At 34.6% G+C, this 26,425-nt stretch overlaps 1 protein-coding gene across 3 annotated transcripts in view; it reads right to left on the bottom strand.

The window, feature by feature from the left end:
• Cntn6 (contactin 6) overlaps nucleotides 1-26,425 on the bottom strand; it is a 346,549-nt gene that overhangs the window by 159,274 nt on the left and 160,850 nt on the right. For all 3 annotated transcript variants that reach the window (XM_031382777.1, XM_031382779.1, XM_031382778.1), the window contains exon 4: nucleotides 22,714-22,889. In XM_031382777.1, coding sequence (XP_031238637.1) covers nucleotides 22,714-22,889 — 176 coding nt within the window. The remainder of the gene's footprint in view (nucleotides 1-22,713; nucleotides 22,890-26,425) is intronic.

The raw sequence follows: 26,425 nt of genomic DNA, 5'->3' as shown, positions 1-26,425 counted from the left end.
ATATATATATATATACATATATATTTACAATGAGTGGGGATATAACATAAATATAAAAATCATGAATCAGAATATAAACCTTCAGTTCCCACAGCCTAAGATGAGAACCAGAATTAGAGATTCTCACACAATTTGACTCTAGACTATCAGCTTTTTTGATCATTTCTTGCTGACTTTACACATCATCAGCTGTATCTCACACTTGACAGTAGACTTGTGACAAATTTTATAAACATAGAAATTAAAATAAATAAATTTAAATAATGTCAATCTAGTAGCCAATATTAGCAGAATGTATGCTGTACTTTATTTTTAAATATAAAAATGAAAGTCCTGTTTATATAGGGTAGTATTTCACAAAATGTTTTATAGCATCTTCATCCCTATTAACTAACTTGAAAAGCATTGTGGCAGAGTGGTTATAAGTGTTGTCCCTGTTGTAAGGCTGCCCTTCTATTACTCCCTAAGAAATTCTTTGATCTTTGCCTACTTTCCAGTCAGTAATGGAAGCCTTATAATGGATCCTATTTTTGGTTTTACTAAGTATTCTAGGAAATGAGACTTGGTGGAGTTTTTAGTAGACATTCAATAGAGAATAGCTGTCATCACTGGAAAAACAATTGTGAAAAATACTCTAGGAATATTCTATAACCCATGAGACAAAGCCAGTACCTTAGCTGTTTTTTTTGTTTGTTTGTTTTGTTTTTTTTCTAAACAGAGGATCACTGGACCATAGGTACATCCCTTAGTTTAATATCATCCCTTAGTTTAATATCACTAATGACTTACTTTACCTGGCAACAATGTATGTAAAGGAAAGTTTGCGACCTCTCTAGTCTACCACTTTGACCTTATAGACTAACAGCTCAAGGGTCCTAGCTTCATTTCTTTTCCTGTGATGAAATTTACATACAAAAAACAATCTTAAGTAATGAATTTGTTTTGATTTGTTTTGCTTTTCAACCTTCATGTCCAAGAAATTGAGTTGCATCTTGGAACATGTATTAACATCATATCCATTAACTTAAGACAACCACCCCCATTCCTATGTCCATTGACTATCTTGATGTAGACATTTACTCGTTGATACATTGATTGAATTAAATTGGTGATGTTAGATGGCATCGAATTAACAATTAAAATTAACCAAAAGGCCAAACATTTCTGATGAAGGAATGATATTCCCAGAAGATAAAAACTGGCTACTTAGTTGAGGAGATAAAACATTAATCTAAGAACACCAGGAGGACCTGGAACTACATTTATGAAGATGTCAGTTGTAGAAGAAAATGGAAAAATTTGATATTCACTATCTCTGATCTCTACACAAAAATGACACTTCCTTTATTTGAAAAACCAAGCTACTTTACCCCACACTTTTTAAATAAAAGTATTTATGACTATTCTTTCATTCCCTCACAGATAAACCATACACCATCATGGATTGGCCACAGCACATTCAAGCTTCATGACTCATATCAAGCATTCATGACTCATGAATTCATGTAATTCATTACATGAATTAGGAAAGTGCAGGAGAAATAAATTGGTTGATTTTTATTAGATTTTCTGCTCAAGGAAAAATTCTTACTCTATTGCTGAGCCTTGAATGCTTCTGCAGAATCTCCACTTTTTTCTCTTTTTCTTTTCTCCACCCAATTAAATAGTAACAAGAGTACCAAAATTCATCTGGATATGTGGATACAGTGGTCTGTTATTTATTGGAATCTCAGTCATGTAGTTACAATGAAAGTAGAGATAACACGACTAATATCTCCTGCAATGCAAAGAAGTAATAGGACCAATGTTTTCCCCTCCTTCCTAAGTATTAAATTTTATCAGCCAGAATCTAGCAGCACTGAAAGCAGAACAGTCTTTGTTGTTAACAATATCTCAATCTTACTTATTGCTTTTCCAATACAGCTTTCTGGGGAGTGATTTGTGATAAAGCTGACACAGGAAGTGCAGAAGGGGACAGACATATAGCCAAATAAATCAGATTAAAATGAAATTGATCGAATGGACTCAACGGCTGCTCCTCAGTCCCCTTCTTAAGTTCAGATGTGATGTCTCCATGATGCCTTTGAATGCTTTGTGTTTGACGTACTTGCTGGAAGGAAAAAGACCCTAAGCTAAGTCAGTCTAGGCAGGATTGCTGTTTTAAAGGTTTGCCTCTCGTTGATAATCAGGCTTTCTCTGCAGGAGAACTATCATCTTCTTGTACAGGCCTGTGCTTAATAATTCTCTGTAACCAACTAGTGTCTCCTTGTGCCAGGAGGAACAGCACAGAGGATGAATTCTTTAGGGAAATCAGAGGCTCTACTCATACCTCTACTGTGTAACATGATGCTGTGACCACAGCAAAGGACTGGTAGCATTTAATTGGAAAGTGGGATGTGTTAAAACTGTCCTACTTACTAAATTCAAATGAGACAACCTCATGTAGGGAGCCTGAGGAAGCAAAGTTAGGCATTTACCTCAGGCTTGGAATCAAAATAGGTTCCCACTGGATCCAAGGCATACATGTAAAAAAATGAAATTAGAAGAGAACTGTAAAAAAAAATAGCCCTATAACACAGAGTTTAGGAACATGTTCTTATGCAGGACACAAATTAAAATTCCTAAGGAAATAAGAAATAAAATGAGTTTAACAAGGGCTGGGTTTGCATAATAAAATTTCTATACGATAAAAACACCAGTAACAATGTGAAATAATGGTGGTCACATTTTATAGTATATATAATGGAAAAATATAAATGTTCATAGTATAGTATTTTTTAGGAATTACTCTGAAGTCTTCAACAGAAAACTCAGCAAAGGTCATGATTAGAAAATTGGCACAATTCTAAATTGCCAGTGAACATATGAGTAAAGTACAATCTTACTAATAAACTAAGAAATCCAAAGACAAAAAGCAATAATTTGTCACTCACTAGATTATTAGGAATAACTACTAAATAACATATTATATCATAAAGAGTATAAGAGCACATACAAGCAGTAAGCTCACAAGCAACCCTTATATAACTAGATTTCAAGGGATATTAATCTAGACACACTAACATTTAAAATGTGTAACATATTTTCCCGAGAAACCAACTATTAAATATTTACAATAAGGCTATAGTTGGCCAAAGAGTAAAAGAGTATATAATTGTTATTTAACTCTCCAATGACATCTAAGAAAATTCATCCTCAGCGGGAGTTAATTATTGAAATTATCAAACTATATGAGAAAATACTAGTAATGACTTAAAAGAAGGAATAAATCTCTCTGCATCCATTGATGTCTAAGATCTAGGATTATTTTATATTTATTTCAGAACATTTTCTCTTTTCATGACTGAAATATTTCTCTTGATAACATTATATATCTCACATGGCTTAAAATAACTTGACCATAGAATACACTTCATTTTAAACCTTTAGCTCAGTTATTTCATGTACAGTAAATAAACTTCTATCTACCCTGAAGCTTTTCTGAAAATGAATTCTTACTCATTTTTTTTCCAAATTGTTCTTCCAACCTTCATCAAATTAAAGAATCAACTTCAACTATGTATTTGTTAGAGGATCTTGAGTATTTTCTTGCCATAAAGTCTACACCCCCCCCCTGAAGCATTTACTATAGATCTGTCATCTAAAATTTCCCAATAATATCTACAGTTTCTTCAATCTCAAGGCAGTCTCTCACAGGTCTTCATTATGTAATATATGAATGGCTAAAAAGCCCCCAAACTATTTCATACCTACAGTTTATACTATATCATAATTAGTGCAAAGAACTTCAGTTAAAATCAAAACTACATATAATAATAGTATAACACATCATGTATTCTAAATTTAGATTATGTAATCCACTAGACCATAAACTAGATTGAATTGTATAAAAGATGTATGTATGATGGATGGCATATTCATGTGATGTTGGCATTTGGGAGATTAATACAAGAGCATTGTATCTGATGATAGCCTAGATTATGCAGTTTAATCCCAAATCAAGACTTGGCTACACTGTAAAGTTTCTTCCTAAGACAACAATAAAATACCTAACATAAAAATATAAAATGTCATAACATAGATCCTTCTTTAGGGTATTTTTTTCTTAGAACAGGATACAAATACTAGATAAGTTCAGAAGGCCACTGTAGTTGGCCCCTGCTACCTCCCTAACTTCCTCTAAGGCTTTTCTCTCTTTTTTATCCATCCTAGAGTTTTGACTATTTCACTTTCTATTGAAATTTCATCTTTTAAATATGCTGTTCTATGCTTTAGGGGGGTTTCTAGAACCCAAATTGGAATATGACTTATGGAAGACTCAGGGCAAAGCAGCCTCACATCTTACATCTGAACTTAGGTACTTATGTGACCTGTGCAGTGTGGCTTTATACTATTCTCCATCTGAGATACAGCCCACTTCACCACTGAAATGTAATCTGGTGTTTCCAACACAGGACAACAGTGGTGCCATGCTAACTCCTAGAGCACACTTCCTTAGAGTAGCTTGTTAGTTTGCTGCATTCTCACTGTTGAAAACCCATTCTGCTACTATGGAAAATGCTTAGGCTACTCAGCTGCAAGACTAGGATTTGTAAAGGGGAAATGAGTCATTTCACTTGCCTTAGTTTTGGCCAAGATATATATGAAAGCCAGACAGAAAAAAAAAATGTTCTATGGAAGTTCATACAAAACCTAAAGGAACACCACCTGAGATTTGAGAGTAAAACCAAAGCTACAATATTGTACATCATCAAAATAACCTAGTGGTTTGTTTTATCACAGTGTAAAATGATGAGCACAGATAACACAAGAGAGAATTTAGATAATTGATACTAGGTAGCCTTCAATGTTCATCTACTGAAAGTTTTATTCATTTTGAACTTTAGTTTCTGAGATATCACAAAAAAATCTTTCCAATTTTTCAGACTCTCTTTGGGTTATCCATTAAACTTTTCATTCTGTCTATATGTATGAGATCCATCCTTCATTGTTTATATGGCTAAGTAACATTGAGAATTTGCTTTCTTTACAAAGCTTTATACCTCTGACAAATGTGTCAGACATTTGATAATATCCAAATATAAAGGAATAAAATATATAAACATATGAATGAAAATGTCACTTTAATATAATGCTCCTGAAAGTTTCTCATCCATAAATGGAAGTAGAAGGAAATCCATGTTATTTACTTAATGAAATACTATACACAAATTTAATCAAAAAAAAAATAGAAGTCAGGCATGATAGCACCTCATTTAATGCCAGCACTTTAGAGGCAGAGGCAGGAAGATCTCTGCAAGGTCAAAGCTAGACTGCTCTACACAGACAATTTCAGAGCAGCCAAAGCTCTGAGACCCTGTTTCAAAAACCCAAAACAAATAATGAAACAAGATATTAAATAATGTAGAAATTTGGCTAAGTATATAAAGCATAAATATACAAAATATATTTAACTCAAGATATATATTACTCAGACAAAATCTTATAAAAACATTAAGCTAAAATAATATAAAATTAAATATATACTTACAAAAAGCATCTCAAGGATGAGCTAGAACCTGGTAATGGCATATACAGAATATGAACAGGCTATTTCTTGTAACCAAACAAGAATTCCAGTGGAGAGATTGAGACCCTAACTCAGCCACAAACGCTTTAACCTAAACTTTGTCCTGTCTACATGATGTGGCTGGGGTAAAGGTGACACAGAAATTTTGGAATTGGCCTGGTTCAGTCGGTGACTCACGTCATGAGAGGAAGACCAGTCTTGACACTCCCTGCAGCGCCAGAAACCAGAATATAGATAGCCCAGAAACCTAGGATAGAACCAAATATGACTGGCAACAAAACAAAACCAAACAAAACAAAAAACGAAACAAAGCAAACATAAACACAACAAACTCTATGGCATGATTCCTAATGGTATTCTACTTTACTTATAGATGGGTGCCAAGTTCAATTGTTATCATTGAGGGTTTAACCAGCAACTGATGAAAACAGATGCAGAGATCCTTAGCTAAATATTAGGCACAACTGGCAATCCTGTAGAAGAGGGTGTAAAAAGGATTTAGGAGCCAGAAAAGTCAAGAAAACAGAAAGAAAACAGAAAATCAACCCACCTGGATTCATAGGGGCCCAGAGAGAACTAACCTACAACCATGGAGCCTGCATGGGCCTAACTGAGGCCCTTGGCATATGTTACAGTTGTGTAGCTCTGTCTTGTGGGACTTGTAACAGCGGGATCAGGAGCTGTCTATCTGTTTCTTTTGCCTGCTTTTGGAACCCTTTTACTCATACTGGGATGCCTTGGTCGGCTTTAATAGGATGGCAGATATTTAGTCTTACTCCAACTAGGTATGCCATGTTTGGGTGATACTCATGGGAGGCTTGCTCTTTTCTGAAGAGTAAAGGAGGAGGAGTGAAGTGGGGAAAGACCGAGGAAAGGTTGGGGAAGACCTGGGAAATGAATGAAGCTGGGGAGTGGATGCAACTTTGGTGCAGATGTCCAAAGATTAATAAAAGAGAGAAAGGGGTGCTTATACCACTGCTAAAGAAAAGGAACTAGGTTTTATTTTCTCTATAGCATAGTGGACTAACTTTCAGTTATAACAATTCTGTTATATTTCAAAATAGCTAGCAGTGTAAGTACATTTTGACCCAGAGGTTACATTGTTTACATATATTGAACTACAGTAATTGTATCCAAATTTGATATTAAAATAATCTATTTTTCTATCTATCTATGTATCTATCTATATCTATATCTATCTATCTATCTATCTATATACAAGCAATACATTCTAGATAATACAAAAAAGTTGATTTAAGTTATAAAATACAAAGAATAGGCTAGAATCTTAAAGATTTTGTTATAGATGAAAAAAAATCTTATGATGAAAGGTAGCTCAGTTTGTGAAAGAAAAATGATAGGTTTCAAAATTCCCTGTGTTTGGAGTTGCACCATGATTATATTTGAGAAAGTTAACTCCATTTATATTCAACTAAAACCCACATAGTTTGTGGATATGGTAAGTGGTTGGTCAAGTCCCTGGCATTGTAGGAATGAATATACAAATCATTTTTAAAGACTGGCTTTTGGATAGGGAAGCCTGGAAATGCATTTTATCTTTTAGGAAATTTAGATTTGAGTTCTGATACAGAATGCAATGTTCTGATAAATCAGGACTGAGAAATAAGAGATGTCTTGGCACTCTGGACTTATAATGCTTTACATATATAGGAGCAAAGGGGTCAGAGAATCAATGATGCCCATATCCTGAGAACAATGAGATCCAAGTAGAAGTTTGAATTGTGTGTTCTTGGGCAATCTTATCCTTCCGTCCTGCTATTAAAATGAGGAGCTGAGGAGCAATGGTTTCATTCAGAAAATCACCTCCTCTGGCACTTTTTCCTGTGACGTGGAATAGGCAGGACACAGTTAGACTTATGGACTGGAGTGAGATAGCTTGTTAGGGTATCTGTGGCTGGAAATGCTTTGGAAGACCGACGTTGAGTTCAGAGTCTGGCTTCTGTTACCAACCAACTTTAGGCTCAAATTCTAATATGCCTTTTCTGTGAGAATTTCAGCAAGCTGGGGGGAGTGCTGTGTCTGTCATTTGGCTCACTGTATACCTATTAACTTTTATGAATAATAATACTTAGACTAATACAATAGTCCCAGTAAGCAGTCAGCTATGCTTACCAAAAACCTGTCATAAATTTTATGTTGTGGTCTAGATACTTTTTGTTCCTTGTCAAATGAGACAGGTAACCTTGTACATGGATACTGAGAGCTCTACAGAAACACAGAACCTTCCAAATGGCTCAGAAGGAACAAAAAATGGGTTCACTTCTAACATAGTTGTTTGTATTTAATGAAAAATAATCATTTTTGCTTAAATTTGATGAAATAATTAGAATAAGTCCTTTTTGCTCAAGGAATAGACCTCCTTCTGTAAGGACTCCAGTAGCTTGTTTGAGATTTCTGAAAGAATTAAGGGAAGGTTATATAATCTCCATTCATAAACAAACAGAATTGACTTATGTAAAACAACTCATTAATATGTATGATCTGGACTACACAAAAAACAAAATACCCAGTAATTGTCTTGCTAAATCAGGCCTATAGATCTAGGCTCCCTCTCATTTGCATTTTCTGTCTTGACTAGAAGCATTGCATAGGAAGGCAGTTATTTCTGAGAAGGGATTACAGTTTAGAAACCTATTGCTTTGGCAAGTTTTAAAGCCCAGTCCTTTGTTGATCTTTAATCCTATAGCATTCAATGGGTTTGCTTATTTCTTTAGGTGAGATTGATGTTATATATGACCAGATACACACATACAAAGAATGAACAGTGCCCATCCTGTCTGTGTTTGTGTTTCATAGAAAAATGTACCATAGCAAATATAGGTTGTTGAAATGGACAGATGAGTTTGTTGAAGGGTCATTCTGGGATCCAGAAATATAGGTTTCACCTGCTTTTCCACTTGGGTACAGCAGGCTATTCTGCAGCATGTCTTGTTGACCCTTTGATGATTCTGATAATCAGCTTCCCTACGTACTGGCCGATAGCAACTCTTAATGATAATGTCTACAACTCACAGTTTTGTATTAATGTTGGCAGCATCAGTGTCACCACTGAATTGTAGATGCTTAACATTAGGTCCTGTTGTAGATCAGGTGATTCAGAAACTGTTTGTCATGGGTTGCCAAGAATCATCATATACCTTATATTTTGGGGGAATCCTGCCCATATTCAATCACCAAACCCAGACACTATTGTGGATGCCAGTAAGGGCTGGCTGACCAGAGCCTGATATAGCTGCTTCCTGAGAGGCTCTTACAGTACCTGACTAATACAGAAGTAGAGGCTCACAGCCATCTTTTGGACTGAGTACAATGTCCCCAATGAAGGAACTAGAGAAAGGACCCAAAGAGCTGAAGGGATTGCAGCCCCTTAGGATGAACAACAATATGAACTAACTAGTACCCTCAGAGCTCCCAAGGACTAAACCACCAACCAAAGAGTACACATGGTGGGACTCATGGCTCCAACTGCATATGTAGCAGAGGATGGCCTAGTCCATCATCAATGGGAGGAGAGTCCCTTGCCCTGTGAAGGTTCTATGCCCCAGTGTAGGGGAATGCCAGGGACAGTAAGCAGGAAAGGGTGGGTTGGTAAGCTGGGGGAGGGAAACAGGGCTTTTTTTTTCAGGAGGAAACTGGGAAAGGAGATATCATTTGATATGTAAATAAAGAAAATATCTAATAAATAAAAAACAATAATTAGAGATGATTATGAAAGTGTAGTTAAAACATGGAATGCCAAGAACTAACTTGCAGTTTATTTCTCATCTATTGTTCTAGAACACATGACGTTACTTCTCTGAAAATTGTCTTTGCCATTAAGAAAACTGTGTTGCAAGAACTTTAATTATATTGCCAATCTTGAGAATTAAACAAGATTATTTCTGTTTGAAAATATATGTACGATTTATTGTAGTTTTAATTTTTCTAATATGCATATTTCGACTTCATGAACATAGGTGCTCTGGGTGAATGTGTGCTGTCTACAGAGGCCAGACAGGGTATCAGGTCCCCTGGGACAGTAGTTATAGAGAGTCTTTGTGAGACACCTTATTGGTACTAGGAACAGAATCTGGGCTGTTTGTAAGATCAGTGACTATTGTTTACTACTGAGCCACCACACAAGACCCAGTATTATCCTTTTAAGTAAAAAAAAAAAAGACAATTGGAAACTTGATATTTTGATGATGATCCATTTTAAAAATAGATTAAAAATACCCTAGAAGTTGTATTCGGCATCACAGAACTTAAAAGGTTTGATTTATATGATTTTTCTAAATTGACAACATCTTACTGTTACAAAATGGAGAGAAGGGTCCATAGGTATTTTCTTATTAATTCGGGATACAGAATCTCAGCTTTCCTCAAATATCCATCTAGGACACAGGAAAGAGTCCTAGCTCACAAAAAAGTACATTGGAAGTGACTACGGTGAATAATCCATCCTAGTTTTCTAGAAAATATAAGCAGAAAGTCTGAAATTTGTTACTGTTTAGGTTTTTTTTTAACCTATATAATGTATTTACAATATATGAACTAAGGAAATATTAAGTTTCCCTTAGATGGATGATTTTAACAACTTAGAGCCATTAGGTGGATTTCAGAGGACCTTCTATGATACTGTAAAAGCTCTAGCCTAAAGTCAAGGAGATTACAAAGTGGAAAATCACTACCTGAAAAATCATGAACATAGCTGGCAAGCTCTAAGCAAGTGTTACAAGAAAGACTTACTTAATGTCTAATAAGCATTAATGAGGTATTTTCCTTTCTGGTATCTCTGTATGTGGCATTTATATGTGTATGTATAAAAGTAACTCAATAAATATGCATCATTGAGAAGGACACATGAATTGCTCATATGTATGTGGAAATATATATGAACATGGAAACCTTATCACTTTTCTGTTTTCTTCTTTTAAGTTAGGGTCTATTAATCAAAGATAGAACATATTAGCCTTGTCTTAGCTAGTCTCCGTAACCAGCATCTCCCATGAATCACTGTTTATGCTTTGCCAGGCTGGAATTACAGGTAATCTGACACATCTATCTGACATTCACTGCAGATCTAGACTCCAGCCCTCTTGCTCATGTGGTAAATGCTACCACCACCAAGTCGTCTTTACAACCTATGAATGTGAATATATTATACTTTGAATGAAGATTCACAGGAAAACCCTGTCTCAAGTTTTACAGTCAAACAATATGTCCATAGAAACTAATGAAAATTATAAACTAAAATTGTCCAGATATCAACTTCATTTGTGTGTGATACCATACTCCTGAATCCTAGGAAACAGGGAGCAAAGGTAAAAAGAACTCTGTGTTTTAGCTCATTGCAATCTACTTACTGAGTTCCAGCTGGGCAGGGACTCCATAGTCAGAGTCTGTTTCAAATACACCCACACATGATTGTTTCTGTCTCAAACACACACATACACACACACACACACACTCACACACACACACACACACACACACACAGAGAGAGAGAGAGAGAGAGAGACAGCATGCATGTAAGAGAGAGAGAGAGAGAGTGAGAGAGAGAGAGAGAAATATTATAAAAGTATGGAATTTTACTTTATTCTCCATTTATTCTCTTCTGCTTTTGTTCCTATTGCATTTATCTTATAAACTAAGGCATGTTTTTTCTTTTCCCATATCATCTGTTGTGTTGGCATTCAGATAAGACTTAATCTAAAATTAAAGTGATCAATAGAATGTCAAATATGGCTTTTGCACCTTGTCTTAGTGGTACATGGCTATTTATAATCTAGACAATCAGGAAGCAAAGGCCAAAAGTCTAAAAACCCAGGCCATACAGCAAATTCAAGGCCAACCTGGACTACATAAATGTTATAGAAACTAAACAAAAGGAACAAAAAATAATAATGATGACAAAACCTAAGGTCTACAAAGTGTGGAGACACAGCTGAGGAGTTAAAGTCAGAGCACCAAGCACATTCCCTGTGTTTGAAACACACCTTAGTAATCAGCCCCCATATGGGGGATTTGCATGTACATGGGTAAAAATAGCAAAGGTATAGAGTAGGAAACTCAGAGACAGACTTTGGCAAGAATAAACAGTCAATTCTTTTCAGAGATGGTGGCTCTGTGGGACAGCAATGTAAGGACTACTTTTTAAATATAAATATTAGTTTAGCTGTTTCTAAAGACACAGTATGTACTACCACTTCGCTGTATCTGTGGATTATGCCTTTGTGGATTTAGTCAACTATGAATCCAAATCATTAAAAGTAAATCTTTTTGAACTAGGCTTGAATAGACTATTTCTATTTTTATTATTCTCTAAACAAAATTCTCAGAACCAAAGTACTTATGTAGCATTTGTGTTAGGTACTCAAACAATTTTAATGATTATTCACAGTATACAAAAGGATGCATGCAAGTTATAAAGAACATTACATTACTATCCATAAAAGACTTCAATATGAACAAATTTGGGTATATTTTGACTCCTATAATCAAGCCCTCATGGATACTGAGAAATGATTTTATATATATGATTATATATATAAATGATTACATATGTGATAGATAATTATATAAAATATATGTAGTATATATTATGTATAATATTTGATATTACAGCATTATATGAATTAATTTGATGTGTACTGTCTTTTTAAATATTCAGTACAAGGAAATCCATTATAGAAAGTGATTTAATGACCGCAGTACGGAATTTATTTAGAGAAATTTATCAACCCAAGTAAGAAAAGAAATAAATTGGTGTATATTGATTTTAGGAGGTCCTGTTTATCACAGACATAATTAAGAGCATATAAAGATAAGCTACACAGTAGGCAATGTGTTTTTCCATATATAACAAAAGCAAAGTTGTCTTACCTGGAATCAATTACTATAAAATAAAACAACTCAATAGAATAGAAAAGAAGAAAAAAAATAAGTTATCAAGTATCATTAAGGATGCAGAACAAAACATGTTCAATAAGACTATAAAATAATAAAATTATAAAGTATAACAGTTTTTTACTTTGACACAGGGACTTTATCTATATCTATATATGAAATTAATTCATATAGGTGCAATAATACTGGATATTATATATTATATATTTAATTTATATTTAATACAATCATTTATATAATTTATATATATAATATATAAAAATATATGTGTGTAATATATAATATATAATACATATGTAATATATATAATATAATAATATATAATATATACTTATATATTATATATTATATAATTATGTACATATTATATATGTTAAATACACCTACACATATACACATATATCTGTATATATGTGTATATGTACATATGTGTGTGTGTATATATATGTATACTTATATACATATATATATAAAACCATTCCTCAGTATCCATTGATGATTGATTATAAGACTCCCAATACATTCACACACAAACACACACAACACATACACATACACATACACACACAATTCTTAGGCATATCGGGAATCATAGATGGGTGCATGCTGATGTTCAACTTGCTTTATCCTAGAATAAGTAAATAATTATACAAATGAATATATTAAAACGGAGGTGAAATAGAAAATATATAAGTGTGATCAGCTGCTTCAGACTTTACTACAACTTCCCCACCATGATGGACTGTATCCTGTAACTGTGAGCTGTGAAATAACCCGTTACTTCCTTAAGTTGCTTTTGTTAGGTATCTGGCTACAGGAAAGAGAAAAATAAGTAATACAGGAGATAGTGTTGATACAAGAAATATGTATCTTTGCTCTTAAAAGCCACTCAACTGACAAACATGGCTGTCTAAAGGGCCAATCTTTAACATATAATATATGCACTTAATTTATATAAAGGCAAAGATACTGGTAAGGAATTTAACTTAATGGGCAACACACTTGTCACCAAATATGAGGACCTGAGTTTGAATCATCAGAGTCTACATAAAGCCAGTCTATTAAGCCAGTACTCCTCCTAAAAGATGGAAGATGAAACAGGATAGTCCCAGGAAGCTTACTGGAATCGAACCATGAAGATTTATTCTCAAGTAAAGAAAGATGGGAAATGAGAATTGGTACCAAGGTTGTTTTCATCCTCTGACCTCCACATTCAGGAACACACATGCTCGCCCTCCCCCCACACACCATGAGTATATACACATGCATCATACATGCATAGAAAGGGACTTTTTAAAATTGTGCTTGACAAATTCTTAACTTAGAAGAAGAGATGGATTATCTCTAAGGGGAAAAAAAAGGAGAAAGAATTAGGAGAAGCATACAGGGGAGGTTGTCCAAGGTGTCAGTAATATTCTAACTCTAATCTTCTCTTAGTAAGTTGCCATTGAGTATGATAAGCTATCCATTTGTGCTTTTTGTATTTTCTATGCACATTATTTTTCTTAAGAAACAGCATATAAATTAATAATCTTGAACATAACAAACATTTTCATGAGATTCCTTTAAATCTATTATGTGTAGTTGTTTTTTAAACAGTAGATCCTAATTTAGAGAATATAGAGTATGTTTATTCAAAACAAATGTCAAGAAACAATTCACTCCATAATTTAATGCAAATGAGAAATTCATTAATGTAAACTTCATTAATATAAACTTCCTCAGTCCAGAGAGCAACATTCTCCTGAGCTGTGTCCATAACTTGACCAAAGCCATTTGTCCAATGGATCATCAGCAAGCCTGTTTCTGCTTTTTGTATCTTCTGCAGCTTTACAAATAAGAAACCCTCAGTTTGGATGGGACGAATCTCTTACTTTGCAATATTTTTCTCTCCCACCAAGACTCTTAGCCCACGCAGCTTAAATGTGCAATTTTATTCAAATGGACCAAAAAGATTAGGCCCTGCTGAACATAAGTAGAGGAAGGCAGTGGGGGAGGCTGAATTTCAAAAAATAAAAAGTATCATTTTTGATAAGATACATAAATAGATTTCCAGCAGTGCTGATGTGGGGAAAATGAGGCTAACACATGGGATAATCTATATTCATGTTGATTTTTAAGATAAATATGATAGGAGCTAGCTGTAATTTAACTGTGCAATGCTCAGAGCCCAGTTTTTTAAGATATAAATTATTTTTAAAAATCAAACTGTTCCTTTTAATATACCAACTGGTGGTAATGTTATTATAACATTAAAATAATTTTAGAGCACTAGATCTGTTGTAACATTACAGTGCTGCAACAACCTGATAATGGAAATCAAAGCTAATTGGTCAACTTTCCTTCACTTGCAAAGTTAGATAGAAATATTCTTTTTCACGTATATGTTTATGTCATTCCCTTCTTCTGCACAAATAATGTTAAAAGGCATTGGCATTTTCATTGATAATTAGGTATGCATCACCCACTTAATGTACCCTTTACAATTACCAGAGTCTTTGAGATTTCCAAATGCATTTTTAAGTGTTTTGTTTCAAAAGTTCCCTTCCTGAGACTTAATTTGATTTGCAGATATAAATGCACTCTATCACTATCAGGATCATGTATAATTTGGACTCATTACAATGACATTCAGGAATACTCAGGTTCCAAAATGCTTTTCATTTTTATTTATCAATCTGAGAGTCCTCTAGTTTAAGAAATGATGAGATATAATATTTTCAAGTTCTCACAGTGCCTTGAAATTTTTATGTAAGTAGTAAAGGACTTTTACATTAAAACCTTTCCCAAGTATGGTAGTATTGTTTATTTGTTTAATGTGTTTCTGTGTGTATACAGATGAATGCTTATGTGGGTGTGTATCTGTTGATAAGGAAGTCAGGGTAATTCCAGTGACCATTCCTCAGGCGCTCTACACCTTTATGTGAGACAGAGCCATTACCAAGAACTCACTAAGTACACTAAGCTAGCTGTCCTGCAAAGCCTAGGAACCATTCTGTCTCTGCTTCTTTATTCTTGGGATATATCATAACATTTTGCTCTTTTTCCTTATATGATCCTTACATTTGAACTCTGCTTCTCACACTTGCTAGGCAAGACTTTACCTATTAAGTTTCTTTTCCAGCCCAGTGTTTCTTTAATTCATGAGAATCCTACTTTCAAAATAAGCATAAACTCTTAAAAATTATCCAAAGATATACATATTAGAAATTCAGAACCAGTATAATCTGAGTGACCTTGGGCAAGGAACATAATTGTATCACCTTGAATTTCCTTAACTGTAAAATATGGTTGAGAATAGTTTACAGGTTTAAAATAGTGATGAATGGCATGGTGTGCATAACCCTTTTGTGTTCCTCTAGAAAAATGATGCTGGTTGTAAATGCCTACATGTTTATGGCACTTAAAATGAACTGTTATTACATGTTAACCTTGAAGCATTGAAAATCAGCCCTGTGATATGATACAAAATTATGAAATCTCCCCTGTGCATTGAATAACTAAAGCTTAGAACATCCATAAGTATGTACAACCTTTTTATTAATAATTTTAATATATAAAGTTGCCATACCAAATGAAATCATGTGCTGAATTTCAAATTGCCTTATATTAGCAACTTCAAAGTTCTGGACATCAATCAAATACTTACTGTTAGAATGAATAATAAAATACAAATCTTGTCCTGTTAAGAGCAAAAGTCTAGGCTTCTACATGCCATTTTAAATTCCTGTCACAACAATCTATCTATTGTCCTTGCCCTCTGCTCTGTATATATTAAACATCTAGTCCTCTATCAACCTTATGTGAATTTTTCACATAAATTAACACTGTGTACAATGTCAGATTGAGTGCATACTGACTTTTCAGAACAGGCAGTTTGCCTTGATGACTATGTACCCAAGTTTCTTCAGAATCTCAGCCTAATTAAATTATCCATTTCATAAAAAGGAACCAATATTTTTTAACCTCAACTCAGAAGAACAGTCATTTACTAATGCCAGCCTTCTGTTTCTTTACCATACTCATTCATTTCTGTCCCTACTTGCTTCTTCTACAGTAAGTAGTTCTGTTCATACTTCATTTAGTTTCTGTGTTGAAAACAAAAACTTCTATCTCAATGCTCAAATTAAACCACACCTCCTTTGGATGGGATGGGATTCTTTGTTCTGTCTCCAAACTTCTTTCCTTTCTACTTATGGTTCTGGTCAGTTTCCATAATTCTACTTCTTAGTTCACCTTATAAAATCTTTAAGGAAATGATGACGGCAAAAGGAGGGGATCTTATTTTCTACTCCCTAAGTTTGAACATTGATCATGACATTCATTTTTTTGTGATTTAAGACAAAAAAAAATTTTGTTTTGTTTTTTTGTTGTTTGTTTGTTTGTTTGTTTGTCTACCTAAAACAAGAAATTTGATCCATCAGAGCCTTTACTCTTAGGAACAAAATAGTTTACACTAAAAAGTTTCAAAAGTATCTACTATGTATAGGCAATTTAATTTCTTTTTGTGTTATTTTGTTTAGAACTTGACTTAAGGGACCATTTGTTTGCTTTGTTAAAATAGGAGGCACCTGCCTGAACTAATTCTACCATCTATCTTTGGAACCTACCACCATGCTTAAGTATGTCTAGGGAATGGACAGATGTATAGATATACAGTCAATTAGAAGACTGGTCAAGGTGTCTTCCATACTTCTATACTAATACAAGAAATGTATTAGAAATATCATCCATGGTTAAATATAATATACACAGAATCAAGATGTATTATCCATGACTTTCATGTTAAGTGTCTATGTTTTCATGATCAGAGTTCTACGTACTAAAGGTCTCCCAAATATAGCTTAGCAAAATTATAGGTTTCATCCCAAACACCTATCTCAATTTCTCAGGGACAATATTTATGTAGCAGAGTTAGATGACAGTGCTCAACAGAAATACTAGAGAGGAATTTTCTAACATACACATGAAAGAAAGAAACCCACATGCAGCCTTACCCACCAAAGTCCTTGAGAAATAAAAGAATATTCAAAGCCCCTACAAGTGAATTAAAGATGCAACCTGAATTTATCATTCAGGAATTCTGGAATGAATGACAAGAGATGGTAAGATATGAAATTTCCTTTTCAGTTAGTTTTGGGTGGTTTGGGAGTGGGAATAAATCAGAATATCCCTGAGTACATGATAGGACAGAATTGTATCATTTTCCAGGGACTTTTGTGATCAGATAATTTAAAACATACCTTAAAAACAGAGATGTGAATGGCTTATTAAGGGCTACACATTTGACTTATTTCAAAACAGGTAATTTTTTTACACATAGGCCACATTATCAGAAAGGATCAATGCTGAGATAAGTCATAAGTTAGGGAATTATAGGCCATTTCTAATACAAAGTTAGGATGTACCATCAGAATTCCAATGCCAAGATAAAAGTTACACTCAAAAGTTATCAGTTACCTTGTATATACCTGCAAAAAGTCCCATGGAGAAATTAGATCCAGAAAGAGTGTTCATAAGTCTATTGTTCTTGAAGACCAAAGCAATGCTATAAGAAACTCCAAAAAGACAACTGAACTCATTTGAGTTCAAACATTTTTTGCTTGAAGTGTAACTTTATTTAACTTAGAGAAATTTATATAAGTAGGGCTACTGGACAAATTTTGACATGTAAAAAGATCAAAAGTCGAAAGATTTTTATAGTGAATGGGTTCTGCCTTTGTTAGGGTTCCATAAGAGTATGACCCAAGGGGCAGAGATTTACATGAATGAGATTAATTGTATCTCCAGTATAAATTCCTCAAAATAAATAAATACTTAAAATAAAGAGAAGTAAAAATGCACATGGTTAGGGGTTACCTTCTTAGTAGCTTGGCAGTTTAGATTTAACTGTGCTGACCAAAATAATGTTGGAAATTAATAATGACATTCTCAAAAATAAAAGGAAAGTCAATTCAATTTTTAAAGAGATGAATTAAGGGGAATCTCACAGAAGAAGGCAGAAATTGAAAGAATAGAGCAAGGGCAAGTGTAACTGTTGTCCACAAGGTTTCATCTCATTCTCTGGAGAGATCTGCAAAACTGAAGGCACAGACAGGGAAACTGTGTAGCTGAGGCTGGATGTACTTTCATAAGTTGATGTGTAGGCTAGGCATCGCAACATCAACCCTAAGGTCATTGTGAAGCTTACTATCTACAGTGTTCATTTAGAAAATAAATTGCACCATTTCAAACTGACATGAAGAAAGAGAACCGTTCCCATGTATTAGCTAGACAGTGTTGTAAAACAGTCTTTATTATTAAACATCAAGAGCATTCACTTTATAAAGCTCTGGTTTTTCTTAGTAAATATAATTAAAATATGTTTACCAACAATATATCTTGAGAAAAGCTATAATCTGATTAGGCTTTAAAGCGTCTGTTCTATAAAATAGGGTTGACAGTAATATCTGATTTTGTTATTATTGCTCAATTCAATACAAACATTATATATAGAGAGTGTTGAAAGCAAGACTAGATGGTAATACCCTATCATCTAACACCTCACAAAGTGGACCTTATGTGCAACATTACTAAATGGCCAGACAACCTGTGCTTACTGGTTTAATAATGCTAGGCCTGTTGTGATGATTATCACTCACAATCTAGTAGGAATGGAGACTTCCTACATAGGGAAGAATTTAGAATTGGTACTGTAAACCAAGTCAGAAGCCACTGTGGCTAAAGAGATCATAGGCCGTTGTGGGGAAGCTCCTGCTGTTGTTTTGTTAAATTGACATGATGTATCTGTCGAAGTTTCTTTAAATTAATCATCTTTATAAACAAAAATGTGTATTTCTGCCATGTGTCTTGGATATACTTTTTGCAGTGGGCAGTGATAAGTATAAAGACTCATAACTGGTAAAAGTGCTGAGAATTACCTGTCTGTTGAATTCTCAGCTGTACATGACACCGCTGTATCACACCTCCAGAAAGGCTCAGGTGCATCATAGGAAAGGGGCCAAGTACAAAGAAAGAGCTAGAGGAAGAGGTGGAAAATTGTGCAGTACTGTCTTCTGGCTGCAGAACTTTTGGACTTCTGCATTCTGAACTCTTGAACTCTTATGAGTCATGATTTCCAATGCAAGTTGTGGACACTATTGAACACATCAAAATTTTGTCATTAAACTACCATTCCCTGAGGATATATAGGCAATTGGTGGGTGGAAATGAATGATTCAGTTGCATAATTCATAGTAAGTTTCCAATGTGTCTATAAATAAGCCTTCCTTTGTGCTTGTGTAAGCAACCATAATGAAACCCATTATGCTATAAACAAAGATTTTAAAACAGACAGGGGACTAGTTGGGACTGAAAAGGGATCAACAGGAGTATAGGATGAGATAAATAGAGGAATAGAGAAGTAAACGTGATCAAAATGTATCCTATACATATGCATGAATCTTGATTAAAGGCCATTATGTTATTTAATTGACACATGCAAATAAGAATGCTAAATAAACTTTGATAAAATAAAAAGAAAACTTGGGATATAAATAAGAGATTTCTATACATGAAATTTATCCATAAAACTGTGAAATAGTAGCAATTAGAAATATATATATATATACATATATATACATATATATACATACATACATACATACATACATATATATGAAGGATGTTGGCTGACTTAGAAAAATAATGAAACTGAGAATTAGAGATATCATTTCTCAAGCATCCATGTGAATGAAGATCCTTACATTCCTATTCCAATTAGTCCCTGTCATTGACTTATATAGTGAATGGTAGTGCAAGTTTCAATTCTCAACAGAGAGTTATTTTAACAAGTGATTCAATTACATTCTGTTGGATATTTGATAGGCATAAAAGTTGAGTTTGGTTTGAGTGTATCTGAAACCTTAGAAATTTGACTTGCATTGTTATTCTGCCAAAGATTGTTTTAGTCAAACAGCCGTTGCTAATTTTAAAAAGAGATAATGAAGTATTCCAGAGTTATAATACAGGTCATGAAGTTCAGGAACTTTCAATTTGGATGGCATACATCTAGAATACTTTTTCTGTATAATATTCTAGCAGCTCTTTCCTTGAATACCATATGAAGCTTTTCAGACACAGCATCAGTATAAGTGCTATACAGGAAGGCCAATGTTCTCAAAATATTCATTTGAGTGCTTAAGGTCATTTGTGTTTCAGAACAAAGATCAGTTACTGGTATAGGCAGACCTACTTTATGCATGGATTGTGTGAAAATATATGTTTGTTCAAATGGTGCTCAGGTGTGTACAGATGTTTGTGAATGCTGGAGAGTGACTTCAAGTTTCATCTTCAATTACTTCCCAATTTATTTTTCATGTTATTACTGAATATGGAGCTGATCAAATGGACTAGATGAGCTGGCTAATAAGCCTTACAAATTGTCTTATTTCCACTACCCAGGGCAGAGATTATAGCGTTGTCATGACACTTAGCTTGTTTTTAAGGTGCAGGAGCTTGAACATATGTCCTCAAGCTTGTGTGACAAGCACAGGAGCCATGAAGTTTTAGAACTGAGAAGGTAAATAAATAATGAAGGCCTACAATCTACCACTCATGCAGGTAAAAAAAAAATAGCTTCCTTTTAATTCAACTTGTATTTTTCCTTATTGGCAACATTATATTATAGTTTAATTTGAAAAAATTTTAGATTTTAGTATTTCTTTTAGCCAAATTTAAAAAAAAAAAGATAATTCAAAATGGTAGAGGGAATTTAAAGCACTTTCTAGTGTGCAAGCAATTAAGAAGAAGAAGAAGAAGTATATGGCTATATTAAATACATGTTGATGTAGACATTTAGGATTTATTTAGTTTGTGTATTTGTTTTTTTATTTTTTTGAGATTGTCTCAGCACCCGAGTAGTGGCATTGTAAGCCTGTGTCATTATGCAAAGGCCAGATATTTAGTAAAAAATGCAATAGAAACTCAGGAACATTACAAATAAATATTATATGCTGTATAGAATTCCCTTTGGCATTTGTCAGTGTATAATTTGATTCCAATGTTCTAGAAAAATCTACCTTCCAAACAGGAGAGAGAGGGATTGTTAGTCTTTCTAATAACTGCACATTTCTGTAGGATGTGTTTATACTTTTCTCACTGCTATATTTTTAAGTGATTCTCCAATGTAGAAATCAACTGCAATAAAAATGGATTTATATACATCCAAAAGTAGGGCTATCTCCCAAACATTGAATTCCCTGAACCCTGTGTAGACCATGGGATCTCTGTTGCAGAATAAACTTGGAACCACAGAACTACAATGAGAAATAGACCAAATTATTAATTCATATATCTGCAGGTGACTATATTTCTATTATTCAGGCTGGGATAGGACACATATTTCTTAACAACATCTTTAAATTTGTTTTATGAAAGTTATAGACTGCATGGACATTTCCATGAGCTCCTGGAAGGGAGCAGCTAACATTATAGTTCCCTTACTTATCTAAGTGCAGGGAGTTATACAAGGGGGAAATGCAAGCCTTCTACTTTATCCACATTGTGAGATGTAATTACTCTCAAACAAGGCTTTCACTGAATCCAATAGGAAACATTTTAGTCCCTAGAAACACTATATATAAAGGATATAAGAAGTAGTGTCTATTGTTCATCTGCTAATGTCCCCAAATGTCACAAAGGTAATTACTTGGATGACATTTATGTGATGCAGCTGGACATTGTTACAGTTAATATAAAGCTTGCCTGTGGCAACCACTTTATTTCCACCTTCATCTCACTGAGGGTGTGTGTGATCGAAAGACCAACACCAGCCTGCCCCACATGACACCACTGCCCTGGGTTTCTTTCCTGTGCTGTTAAAGTGAGAGAAAGAAAGAAAGAAAAAAGAAGGAAAGAAAGAAAGAAAGACAGAAAGAAGAAGGAAGGAAAGAAAGGAGGAAAGAAAGTGTAGCCATATTATATGCATGCATCTTTATATTGATGTGTGGCAGTTTTAGAGATACTTCCAAAAATATTTCACAATATATAAAAGTACTTCCCTAGACAAAAAGATTTCTATTATCCTCAGGAACATAGATTTATAAAATGAACAATCAGAACTTTTTATACACATAAAATTCTACTTGATTTGAACAAAGATGTTACTGAGAATGTTGACCTTTTTTCCTAACACAGATCCATCACTAGACTGTTTTCCAGGACATAGTTGAGTATGGATTTTCCCACACACTTACATGCAAATTGGAGTTTGGCTTTTCTACTCAGAATGGTGCCCACAGGATTGGTGGCCAGACACTGGTATATGCCAATATCTTGATCTGTTCTGGGGCTGCTGATGGCCAAACTGCCTCCATCCAACCTATAGTGATAAGTCATGCTGAAGTCGATATCTGTACCATTCTGCTTCCACCTTCAAGAGTAAAAAGAGACATAGAGTTACATATGTAATATAGAGAACTGAATGCTATTTAACATAAAAATTGTACTCTTCGAATTCCTATAAGCATAAAATAAGCAAACAGTATAAAAAAACAGATGATTATCTGTAGGATGATCTCAGTAGTTTTATTAAGGATAAAAATATGCTGTTGTTTATGGTACTGGTGTTTGAACCTAGGAACTCACACACTCTACCTAGGTGCTCTGCCACTGGATTACATATACAGCCTTGTTTTATTTAATTAATGAATTTATATATTTATCCATTCATTTTTATTGGTTATTTTATATGTACATAACAAATGTTATCCCCCTTCCCAGTTTCTTCTCCACAAGCCCCCTATTCCCCTCTTCCCTCCCTCTGCCTCTATGAGGGTGCTCCCCCACCCACCCACTCACTCCTGCCTCAGCAGCCTAGTGTTCACCTATCCTGGGTCTTCAAGCCTCCAAAGGACCATTGGACGCCTCTCCCAATGATGCCAGATAAAGCAATCCTCTGCTACATATTCAGTACCCCCTGTGTATTCTTCGGTTAATTGTTTAGTCCATGGGCTTTGGTGGGGGGGTCTGTTTGGTTGATTTCATTTTTCTACGAATGAGGTTGCAAACCCCTTCTGCTCCTATAGTCCTTGCCCTAAGTGCCCCATTGGGTCCCCACACTGAGTCCAGTGTTTGGCTGTGTACATTCACATCTGTAGTGGTCCAGCTCTGGCAGAGCCTCTCAGGAGAGAGCTATATCAGACTCATGTCAATTTTGAGACATGTTCTAAGTTGCCGATCTTACTCCAATCACATTCTAAAGTCATGACTGGCATTGAGCTTGCAATACAAATGTATTGCTTCATACAAGCTGAGATTACAGGCCTATGCTATCAGGCCTGGCATATACAACTGTTCTGGGGCCAGCGATACAAATTGGTAGGTTGTTTGGAAGGTCTCTACCCTTTATAAGTTACAGACATTCACTCACATGAAACCAGAAAGCCAGCAGAACTCTTAACATGAGAAATAAAAATTCAACATCAGTCAATAATTCTGACATCTATTTCTTTGGAGACTTTCAAATAATGTATACTATACCTGAATCCCCACAACTGACACGGCAAACCTGAATGTCAGAAATGATTTAGAGAGAAAACCCGAGAAAGCAAGTTTGCACCCAACACCAAGAATGCCAGCAAAGATCTGACAAAACCCACTCAAGGCTGATAACAAAACAATAAGAACCCGACAGTTTCAAAATGTGATTGTCTTTGTGAGTCTGCCAGTTGGAAAATTAATCATGTTGAAAGTATTTCAATGGCAGTTAAGAATGCCAACCTAAAATTATATGCTAGCAAAACAAATACAGCTTGAGAATTTTTTTTAAGAAGCCAAGTTCTCTCAGCTTAGATCTGAGTCAATAGTCCTTTAGTGCCTGAGTTATCTATCTAAATATGCACATTAGCAGCATTTAGAAGGAAGCATATACAGCTCGAGAAGACTCCATGTGGTCATTTCGAGATCAGTGAATATGCAACCACCACCTCTTACTAGAGTTCTCTCATTGGACACCTTCTAACTTCGTGTTTTAAATTATATACATTGCTCATTAATGAAATTTATCTTGAAGTTGAAAGTTGTATATAGTCATATAAAGCATTTATGGGAATATATATTTAATATAATGAATCACAATTAGCATTTGTACAGGTAGAAAAATACAGGAAGAATAAAGCAAACCTTCCCCTCCCTCACTGTCAAGTCATGGCTAAAGGTCTATAACAGAAGATAGATTAGAACATATACAGACATTCACTGTAGCTCTTACATACTATTGGAGTTTACAGAAACAAAACCCCCAAACACAGACAGATCAATATATTTAGTACTGGGTATAATTAATAGTTTCCATTTATCAGGATAAAAACAAGAGCAAGTAAGAGATGATGCTAACAATCTGTGAAAACTTAACCAGGATGGGCTGTTCAGACTCTCATTGATAACACGACTCTTGGTAAAAGTAAGTCCCTTTGCTTAGAGTCTCTGGAAGTGACATCTGAAAGGAAAACTTTGTCCTTAAATTAAAAACAGAAGGGCAAGTGGAGGCTGTGAGAGACCTTCTTCTTCTCTAAAGGTCTTTAGGCTTTAGGGTAGTGTTTCTCAATTTTCCTAATGCTGCAACCCTTTAATACAATTCCTAGTGGTGTGGTGACCCCTAAGAATGTAATTATTTTTGATGCTACTTCATAACTCTAATTTTGCTTTTTATGAATTGCAATGAGTATATCTGTGTTTTCCAATGATTTTAGGGATCTCTATGACAGGGTCATCTGACCTCTAAAGGGGTTGCGACCCCTAGATTGAGAAGTATTACTTGAGTGTCCTTTGTCTTGAGCCCAAAAACAAATGCTTCTTCAAACCATGTTTAGGGTATATGGCTGCCTTGCTACGATTCTTCTATTCATAGTGAAATTATATTAAAGGTATTTTGGTAGGGTGAGTAGTTGTGAGAAAGGAATAGCATTCTGAAAGTTATTTTGAATATTATTGATTAGGGGGATGACATAGTGAAAGATTCATTGGATAAAACATGACTAATATCTACCAAAATAGAAAAGAAGTACAGCATTAGGTAATCCCCCACAGTCTTAAAGATATGAAATCATGGTTCAGATATCAAATCAATCAGAGGATTTGAGCCAATCTCATCCAATTCAAAATGATTTACTCATATCCTGTGTATGACAAATGTTTTTTTTTAATAAAATGAAAATATCAGTCATCAAGAATTCATCCATTCAGCTTGGGTTTCCCCATTTTTCCAATAGTAATCTGTTCATACTGGTTCTTGTCTTAGCTCTTAGAAGAGAAAGCAGAAAACATCTCTTCCCTGTGGCCTGTCTCAAGATAGGGAGGCCTGGCTCTCCCTGTAAACCTGTCTTTTATAATTTGGTTACAGGGCATGGTCTCAGACCTCTGTGTTCTCTATCATTTCCAAGAGAAGGGTATACCACACTTAGTTTGCCAGCTCTCCTTAATCTTGGAATCAATCACTGAAATAACTGCTGTCATCATTACATGCTCCTAATTAAAAGCAGTAATTGTTTTTCAACACAAATTCAAAGTTGTTGGCTTAGCTGCAGCAAATGAATTCTTCACAGTAGCCCCATAATCATTCTAATCACTATGGTACAGTTATTATTAAACTGTGCATATAGATCAGGAGTTCATCCCTGGGTGTGGACTTTGTCTTAATTAACATGCTTAAATAAAAGAAGAAACAGTTGTACTTCATGCACGTCCTTGTTAGACATACTTTACTGATAGTATTATATATCAGAATGAATTTTTCTATGATACAAACTAGAAAATGTGTGTTGAATGAATATTTTCGAGCATATGAACTAGCACTTCAGTTCTAGGAGATGTGATTAATTTGAACTGGAGTCTGATCCTTTTTCTGGAGAATAATTTTCACAGTTAAGTAGCTGAAACCAGCCTGGACAATTTGGCTAGGGGGATCTA

Source organism: Mastomys coucha, unplaced genomic scaffold, assembly GCF_008632895.1.
Source record: "Mastomys coucha isolate ucsf_1 unplaced genomic scaffold, UCSF_Mcou_1 pScaffold20, whole genome shotgun sequence".
In the NCBI taxonomy this organism is placed as follows: domain Eukaryota; kingdom Metazoa; phylum Chordata; class Mammalia; order Rodentia; family Muridae; genus Mastomys; species Mastomys coucha.
This window is presented reverse-complemented; position numbering and strand designations above follow the sequence as displayed.